Source organism: Cebus imitator, unplaced genomic scaffold, assembly GCF_001604975.1.
Source record: "Cebus imitator isolate Cc_AM_T3 unplaced genomic scaffold, Cebus_imitator-1.0 Scaffold180, whole genome shotgun sequence".
NCBI lineage: Eukaryota > Metazoa > Chordata > Mammalia > Primates > Cebidae > Cebus > Cebus imitator.
In genome coordinates, this window is record NW_016107495.1 from 174,392 (window position 1) to 183,460 (window position 9,069).

The 9,069-nt window shown below is 52.6% G+C and overlaps 1 protein-coding gene across 2 annotated transcripts in view; it reads left to right on the forward strand.

Annotated features, from left to right (window-relative positions):
• Positions 1–8,580, forward strand: part of DRC1 (dynein regulatory complex subunit 1) — a 59,400-nt gene extending 50,820 nt beyond the window's left edge. The window contains exons 11-17 of one of the 2 annotated variants that reach the window (XM_017545536.1): positions 323–435; positions 1,570–1,659; positions 2,155–2,244; positions 4,815–5,044; positions 6,540–6,683; positions 7,020–7,122; positions 8,331–8,580. In XM_017545536.1, coding sequence (XP_017401025.1) covers positions 323–435; positions 1,570–1,659; positions 2,155–2,244; positions 4,815–5,044; positions 6,540–6,683; positions 7,020–7,122; positions 8,331–8,387 — 827 coding nt within the window. In that variant the 3' untranslated portion in view covers positions 8,388–8,580. The remainder of the gene's footprint in view (positions 1–322; positions 436–1,569; positions 1,660–2,154; positions 2,245–4,814; positions 5,045–6,539; positions 6,684–7,019; positions 7,123–8,330) is intronic. The other variant, XM_017545537.1, reaches the window with a different exon arrangement.
• Positions 8,581–9,069: the final 489 nt, after the last annotated feature.

A 9,069-nucleotide genomic window follows, 5' to 3' on the forward strand; every position in this document is an offset into this window, starting at 1 on the left:
GGCAATTCTCCTGCCTCAGCCTCCTGAGTAGCTGGGATTACAGGCACGCGCCACCATGCCCAGCTGATTTTTTGTATTTTTAGTAGAGACGGGGTTTCACCATGTTGACCAGGATGGTGTCGATCTGTTGACCTCGTGATCCACCCGCCTCGGCCTCCCACAGTGCTGGGATTACAAGTGTGAGCCACCGCGCCTGGCCACAGAGGCTTTTTAAGAGCTACATTTTCTCAAGGAAAGCCATCTGACTGTTTCTCAGAGTCAACTAGGTCCAGAAATTATCTTCTTTCTCTTTCTCTCTCTTCTCCCCACGACATATCTGCAGAAGAGGAGGAGGCAGAAGAGGCCGCCTCTGAATCAGAGTCTTACCTGGACCTGCCGAAGCAAATCTCTGAAGAAACTACCAAGAGGATCCTGACACTCCTGTGCGACGAGTCGGTGAGGCCAGGCGGGGCTGCGGCCGGGGGACTCACGGGCGTGTGCTGCTGCCGAGGCCTCTGCCGGGCCAGTGCCAGCCTGAGTCAGGAGTGGGCCAGTCCTCCCCTGGCCAAGCTCCGGGTCGGGGCCTGAGGAGCAGAGTGGGGGCCCAGCTGGAAAATGGGCCTAACCTCGGTTGGTCAGCCTGGCACAGCTCAGGCTGGCTGGAGGGCTCCGGTCAGCTTAAAATGATGCTGGTTCTGAGACAAGGAGCAGCAGCTCAGCTCCATGAACTGCTTGCTAAGTGACGTGGCCACACTGACATGGCCCTTCTCAGGGGCTCGTTTTGGGGGTCACTCTGGGTGCGTTGGGGTTTGGACGTCTGCACTGTATGTTTGCAAGCATGATTCGACTTGGTATAAAAGCTGCATTGAGCTGGCCCAGCTGGAAGTTGCATTGTCGCCCGACGTGGGCAGTGTTGGCTTGGATTTTACAGTTCTGAGCGCGTGCCTTTGGCTGGCTCCTGCCTCTGAGGGCGCTGCTGCTGAAGGGGTCAGGTGGCAGGTTCTGCCCTCTCAACCTGCAGCTGGACGCAGAGGCCACCGCCCCATGGAGCCCTCCCCCGGGCATCCCGGCTCAGGGTGGGCACTGCATCTTCTCGGCTCCCCTCTCCCTTCCACTGCAGGTGTGCTATGTTTTTGGGGGCCCACTGCCCTCCATGGCTCCCTCTCCTGCTGCTGTGTTCTGTAGATATTTGGGGACAAGACTATGGGTGAAACAGGAGCCTGTGACTGGGTCGGCTTTGGACTGCAGTGGGGGCCTCAGGCATTTGCCCAGTGGCTTATGGGTGAGGTGGGTTGGTGCCCTTCTGGGTGGGAAAAGCTAAGTCCATGGTGAGGCTGGGCTTTGTCCCTGGCCTTGCTTGTCCCTAGCCTTGCTTGTCCCTGGCCTTGCCCCCTGTGGGCAGGGGGGAGGGGGCTCATGGGCACCCCAAGCAGGCTTTGCTGGGGCTCACTGCTGGGGTTCACACGCCCATTCCTGGGCATCTGCTCCATGGCATGGTCCCTGAAGTGTTACACAGAGGGCAGCCGCAGACCCTAGGACTCGCTCCTGAAACCTGTCCCCGACAGGAGATGCCTTCTTCCTTCTCCCCAGGGCTTCCTCATAGAGAGCAAGCTGCTGAGCCTTCTCCTGCCCCTGGAGCAGAGTGAATGCTATCTGCTGAGGCTGGACGCCATCTTCTCCGTGAGTCCCATGGGGCTGGGAGGACACGGGCAGGGCTGCAGCCGGCCATGTTCTCAAATGGCCCTGCCATTGCCTCAGCCCTGGCAGTGGATGAGGGTCTCCTGGGGCTTCCCCTGCTCCCTGTCACCCCCTTCCCTTAACCTACTCTCCACGAAACACACTGGCCTCAGACTCCAGTGTCCCCCACCCCTGCCCCTTCTACTGGCATCTTCCTCTCAGACTGTAGGTTCTCCCTGACACCCCCAGACTGAGATATGTGTGCAGCCCTACTTGGCATCTCACAGCCTTGGGATCCCTGTGGAGCCATTCCTGGCTCTGTGAGCATTGTTTCTGTGTGTTCTGATGCATGTGTCCCCAAATCCACTGTGGCTTCCCAGCATTGGATGAGTGCCCTCCATGGCCAAGACTCCTGCTCTTAGGAGCTGAGCACATCAGCTGCCCAAGCCCCGTCCTCTTCGATGGGGTTTTTGAGCAACCATCCTCTTCTTTCCCCAGGCCCTTGGAATTGAAAGTGAGGATGACTTGTATAAACTGGTGAACTTCTTCCTTCAATATCGAGCTCACCATTTATCTTCTAGCCTCCAGGTAAGGCGAGATGCAGGGAGAACGATGCACTTTCAATTCTCCTGGAAGCCTCCAGAGCACAGTGCTGGCTTCTGGAGAAATAATGGGGCTAGCCGGGTGTGGTGGCTCACACCTGTAATCCCAGCACTTTGGGAGGCCAAGGTGGGCAGATCACCTGAGGTCAGGAGTTCAAGACCAGCCTGACTAACATGGTATAACCTGTCTCTACTGAAAATACAAAAATTAGCCAGGCATGGTGGTGTGCACCTGTAATCCCAGCTTCTCGGGAGCCTGAGGCAGGAGAATCACTTGAACCCAGGAGGTGGAGGTTGCAGTGAGCCAAGATCATGCCACTGCACTCCAGCCTGAGCAAGAGAGTGAGACTCTGTCTCAAAATAAGAATAACAACAAAAAAAGTGGGGCTTTTATGTCAGGTATAACTGACTTAGCATTTTCCTTATTGTTTATTGATTTGTCTCTTTGTAAAGGGAAGAATTGCTGGGGAATGAGATGCTGTTCTTATCCTGAGGCCCAAGGAGTCTCTTCCTGCACCCTCCCTCAAAGCCAGGTCTCATCCACTGTGAGACCAGAGCCCACCATGTTCTGAGTATTTTGATCCTTAACACTTTCCCGCAAGGCAGGACCCATTTGTCATGCATATCTTGATCATAATTGATTTCAGAAGGTGAATCAAATATCAACTATTTTAAAGAAGTTGCCATATAAAAATCATATAACATTTCAATTTAAAAGTTAAAAATGTAAATGAAAAATGTTTTTAGTACTGCTAGCCCAAGGCTGAGTATCCTGACATGCCTCTAAAAAGAGTTAGAGTTGCCTGGGCTAGGTGCAATGCCTCATGTCTATAGTTCCAGCTACTTGGGAGGCTCAATTTAGCCCAGGAGTTTGAGGCTGCAGTGAGCCATGATTCCACCACTGCACTTCAGGGTGACAGAGTGAGACACTGTCTCTAAGGAGAAAAAAAGAGAAAAGAAAAAAGAGTTGGTGGAACGGACAAAACCACAAAGCCATAAAGAGATTAAAAGCTATATTTGACTACAGAATTTTAAAACAATTCTGTAGGGCAAAAATCATGATAAGCAAAGTTAAGAGACAAATGACAAGCTGCAGAGTATATTTTCAACTCATATCATAGTTATGGCCTCATTTCCTTAATATATAAAGAGCTCTCAGAAATCAATAAGAAAAAGACCAACAACTCAAGGAACAGATAACAAATACGAATGAACAACTCCTAGGAGAGGCAATACAGATAACTCTGAAACATACGAAAAGATAATCAGCCTTCCTTGTAATAAGAAATACGCAAATTAAAATGGCTGAATTCCATTTTGCCAGCCTGTTATGTTGGCAAAAAAAAAAAGCTTGATTACACATCAAGTATAACATAGTAATGAGTGAGGTGTAAGAAACAGGCCCAGTCATAAGTTACTGGTAGGAGTTTAAGTTGTAACTTCCATTGAGGACAGTTTTGTAGTATCAATTACAAAACTATATACACTTTACTTTGAAATTCTTTTTTTCTTTTTTGAAACAGTCTCACTCTGTCGCCTAGGCTGGAGTGCAGTGGCACGATCTCAGTTCACTGCAACCTCTGCCTCCCAGGTTCAAGCCATTCTCCTGCCTCAGCCTCCTCAGTAGCTGGAATTACAGGTGCCTGCCACCACGCCCGCTGCTTTTTGTATTTTTAGTAGAGACATGGTTTTACCATGTTGGCCAGGTTGGTCTTGAACTCCTGACCTCAAATGATCTGCCCACCTTGGCCTCTGAAATTCTTCTTCTAGGATTTTATTCTCTAGCTATATCTCAGTACAGTTAGAATGGTGTATTTATTGTAGCTGATTCACTGTAGCATTGTTTGAAATGGTAGAATATTGGAAACAACCCAAATGTCCATTGATGAATCTATTTAATAATATACGGTACGTCTACACAGTGGGGTACTATGAAACGGTGGAAAAAAACCAAAGTTCTTTATGTATTCACATGAAAAGATATCTAAGGTTTGTTGGTATGTGAAAAAGCAAACTGCAGAACTCTGTGTATAGTATAGTATCACTGATGTCAAAACGAGAAGGAAAAGTATGTATGGGAAAGTGTATGCATGTATTTCTATACAGACATTACATAGACACACTATGTCCTTAGACGGAAACACGGGAAACTAGATAGCATTCGTTTGCCTGTGGGAGGTCAATTGCATGAACTGCAAGGTAGGAATAGGAGGAAGACCTTTTAAATGTAACAATTAAAACAAAAATTGAATTTGTATTATCATTCAGAAGGAGATTTATACCATGCAAGTTTTCTGAACGTCAGTAAGATGCTCACCTGGGAGCTTGGATTTAGAAACAGAACCTCTCCATTGTCTCATAGCCTCCTAGTGCCTCTGCCCACTCCATCCCTCTCTGGCCACTGTTTCTCCTGTTTCTGTCCCTGTGTAAATGTCTCCCTGGGCAAGCTTTCTGTAACTTTCTCTAAACTTTTCTGGTTTTCCTTCTTCCTGCCTCTCTCTCCGTGCTCATGCTCATGTGTCTGCAGCCTACCGCTGTCCTTGCGTTTTTCTCCAGAGCAAGCCCTGCAGTCAGGCAAGTGTGGAGGCGTCAGGCGTGGAGGGGACCAGCATGGAGTCAGAACTGGAGCCGGCCAAGAGGACAGAGATGGAAGGAGAAAAGGAAGAAAGCCTGGTGGAGGGGGAGAAGGAGGAAGAGGAGGAGACCCCGCCCTCCCCCTGGGTCATCCACCCCAATGATGTCCTCAAGATTCTGGAGGCCTTCGTCATGGGTCTGAAGAAGCCTAGGTGGGCTGCGGGGCTGGAGGGCTTGCCTGAGACCAGGACCAGGGAAGCTGGATGGGCTAGGGAGCCAGGCAGAGCCAGTGAGTGGAGAAGAGGCCACTGGGCAAGAGGCGGGAAGTAAGGACAGAGCTATCTGAAGGTGGGCTAGGGGAACCAGTCGCTGGACAGACTCAGGAAAGCAATGGGGTGTAGTTGTGCTGTGCACTTTTTTCGTTCATCATTCATTCAGCAGACATGCGCTGAAGTCTGCCGTGTGTAAGCACTGTGGTGACACTGCCCTTTGACCAGAGCAATAGTCCAAGCACATCCAAGGCGCACCATTGTTCAGAGGAGGAAGTGGCCATCTCCATGTGGCATGTCAGAGAGGGTTTTGGGAGGGAATGGCACCTGAACGGGGTGTTCTCAGGCAGATAAGATGGAGTAAGGGCATTTCAGAACGCGGCAGCGTGGGGAAGGTCTGCTCTGTTCAAGAATCATCACAGGAGGTCTGGCTGGAGTGTCAACGGCCTGGGAGATGGCACTGGTGGGTGGGGAGCCAGCCAGGTCTTGGAGAGCCTTTAACGATTAAAGTAAAGATTTATTGTATCATGATTCAAAAGGAGATTTATAACATGTAAGCTTTATGAATGTCAATTAGATGCACACCTGGGAGCCGGGATTTAGAAATAGAACCTCTCCGTCACCTCATAGCCTCCTAGATCTTAGGCCCAGTGCCCTAAGATCTTTGTCTTTACCCCGTGGTGGGTGGGAGCCAGAAAGGATTTGAAGCAGTTGAGGAGCTGTGATTAACCTTGCCTTTTAGAGGGATCTTGGTGGCGGCAGGGAAGGGATGATGCTGGATACAGGGAGAGCATCAGGAGGCTCGTCCAGGTGGGAGGTGAGGATCCTCCAGATTAAGGCTGTCATCGGGGGATGGAGAGGATATGACTGAATTCAAGTGCTGTTTTGGATGCACTGGTGCAAGAGATGGGCACAGTGATGAGCTGTAAAGCTGGCGAGGTAACTGCTTGGGACAGAGAGGGGTAGGTGGAACACTGATCATGCCTTCATGAAGGTAGCAGTGGTGCTGAGTCAGGAACGTTGATGATAAGCATATGTTCTTTCTGAGAACCTGCCACCAGTTCAAGACCAGCCTGGCCAACATGATGAAACTCCGTCTCTACTAAAAATACAAAAATTATCCAGGTGTGGTGGTGGGCGCCCATAGTCCTAGCAACTCTGGAGGCTGAGGCAGGAGAATCGCTTGAACCTGGGAGGTGGAGTTTGCAGTGAGCCAAGATAGCGCCATTGCTCTTCAGCCTGGCAACAGAGCGAGACTCCGGCTCAAAAATAAAGAAATAAATAAAAATAAGGAGAACCTGCCACCATGTGATAAACTTGGACTGCTGAGTGGGAAGGCGACAGGTGGGAAAGCAATAAGCAATAAGCAGACTGGCACTGCCTGGGGGCCTGGGTCGTGCCCAGTGGAGATGACGGTCGCAGTGCTCTTGGCCTTCAGGGAGTCGCGGGCCCTGCTGAGGGTGCAGAAGAGTGTGCGCAGCAACTCCAAGGACTCGGAGTACTGGCAGGCCCTGACCATGGTGATCCCTCCCTCCAGGCTGAACCTCTGGGATGCCCTCTACACGGCCTTGGAGAAGTACCAGTAAGTGTGCAAGTCATGGAGCAGGACGGCGCTGGCGGGTGGGTGAGGAGCGGTTGCCGGGAGCAGCCCACGTTTCCTGCCTCCCTGTCCCACCAAACCTGGGAGGGAAGAGCCGCCCTTGGCAACTCCTGTGTGGGTGGGTCCTGTGGGGCAGTTGGTCTTGGGCCCTGCCCTGCCTGTTCTGTTCCTGCTAGCCTGGCTCACCTGGCGGCTGGGTAGAGTATAGTTCTGGAGTCTCTCTCCATCTGTGCCAGAGCAGAAACACCAAGACCCTGGCCCCTACTGGGCAGAGGATGGAGGATTCAGTGAGCCTCTAACGGATTTTTCTGTCCAAAGCCTTGTCCTGACCCAGAGGGCCAAGCTGCTGCTGGAAAACAGTTCTCTGGAGCAGCAGAACACAGAGCTGCAGGCACTGCTGCAGCAGTATCTGACCTCTAAGGTGGGCAGCGGGGCCTTCGAAGGAGGGGTGGCAGGCGGTGGGAGTGGGGCCGGGGGACAGGAGCTGGCATTAGGGAACGAGGAGTCCCCTCCCCACCAGAGGCAAGGGAGCTTTGCGATGTGATGTAAAAAATCCACAGTGGCACCTTGAGACAATTACTGGGCAAAGGAGTAGATCTTGCCTGAAGTCTCCTCCTGAACAGCTCCGGGGTGACAGTGTCTCTTTGAAGCTGAGGTTTCTGGTGCCAGTGGCCTGCTGAGACCGCTCTGTGCGAAGCAGTGCCACAGCCAGGAGCAGCTCCCCAGCTACAGAGCCCCCAGCTGTATTTCTTCTTGCATCCTCACCGCCGCTGTGTGACGTGGACAGGGAGGAAGTGATGCTCCCCTTTTCTTAAAAAGGACAATCACAACTTGGAGAGTTTGCAACTCGTCTGGAGCCTGGGCTCTTTCCACAGACCAGCCCTGATTCCCTGCCTGGGATATGACTGGAGGGTCGTCCTCACATGGGGGAGGAGGCTCTGCTGGGGCAGCTATTCCCTGGCCTCCATCTGTGCCCACCGCTGCAAAAGTTGTGGGCAACTTCCCCATGGCCCGGCAAGAGGAGAAGGAAAAAGTTGGTTACTAACATTTCCTGCCCTGGAGCTGGGGCTGTAGGCCAGCAAGGCCATGGCATAGCTGTTAGTTGCACATGTGTGTGTGAGGGGACTGGGGCCAGCCCCAGGTCCAAGCTCAGGGGCATGTGGCCCCAGCATGGTCCCAGGTCCCAGGCCACACCTGAAAGGGGAATGTAGTGAGCCTTGGCCTCATAATGACCCTTGACCTGTGACAGGGCCCAGGCATTCTGGACTGAATGGGTCCTGCTTCCACAGATGCTACGGTGTATGAGAGGCTGGGGTGGAGGAGGTGGGGCAGGCTAGACTGGGGATGGCATGGGTGCATGGGTGCATGGGTGCATGGAGAGGGGCGAGGGGAATGAATGGGTGGGAGATGAAGAACGCTACCAGAGGCCGCAGCTGGAGCAGAAGCTGAGCAAGAAGGCTCAGGCTTGTCAGCTGCAGGGAGGCCTCCTGTGGGTAATCAGCATCTCTCAGCTTTGGAGAGGACATGCATGCAGAGCTTCTGAGACCCGTGGGAGAGCCAGCGTCGCTTGCAGGGGTGGCAAAGGAGGGCCCTGGGGAAAATGTAACGACCGTCACCCTTCCTTTCCAGATCAACTCTGAACTGCAAGTTCCTCCCACTCGGGTGTTGCGGATACCCACAATATAGAGCTGGACCTTCAAAGGCCGGCGTGTTAGGGCTGGCCTGATGCTGTGTCCATGCCGGAGCTGGCTCGTATCACCCAATGGGCCGCACCTGGGCCCTCTCTGGGTTATCCAGAGCTGTCTTGCTGGCCTGGCAAAATAAGGAGCCAGAGGAGTTACCTGTGTCCTGCATTATGATTAAAGCCTTTTAAAAGTTGTGGCTGAATCTCTTTAAAGAGGTCACGTCTAGTGAGACTAGGCTGCTGTCCCTACCTCTGTGTCATGAGGGACTTTATCTCAGGCTCAGACTGTGGTGTGAGTCAGAGGCCAAGGCCAGTGGCATAGGGCTCCTTTCTTGCTTTCGGGGGGCAGCTGGTTTCTATGGGTGGAGGCTGAAGCTTTTGGGCCCTTGTGGGGTCTTAAGCCTTCAGACTGGCCTAGGTCCAAAGGATCCTTTCGGTGCTTTGGGGGCCCCTGGGTCCAGGCTGGTGTGCCCTTTGGGCTATGGTGTGAGACCCCTCCTGTGGGCAGCTTGGGCGGGCAGCCCTGTGCCTGAGGCCTGCCTTGAACCCTGGGCGCCAGACTCCACTTGAAAGGGAAAGGCCAAGGGAGCCGTTACTGAATCCACCAACCTAGAGTCCTGCTGCCTGTGCCCTGCACCTGCGGCTCCTCCTCTCAACCTGACCACCTCCCCCAACACCTGCGGC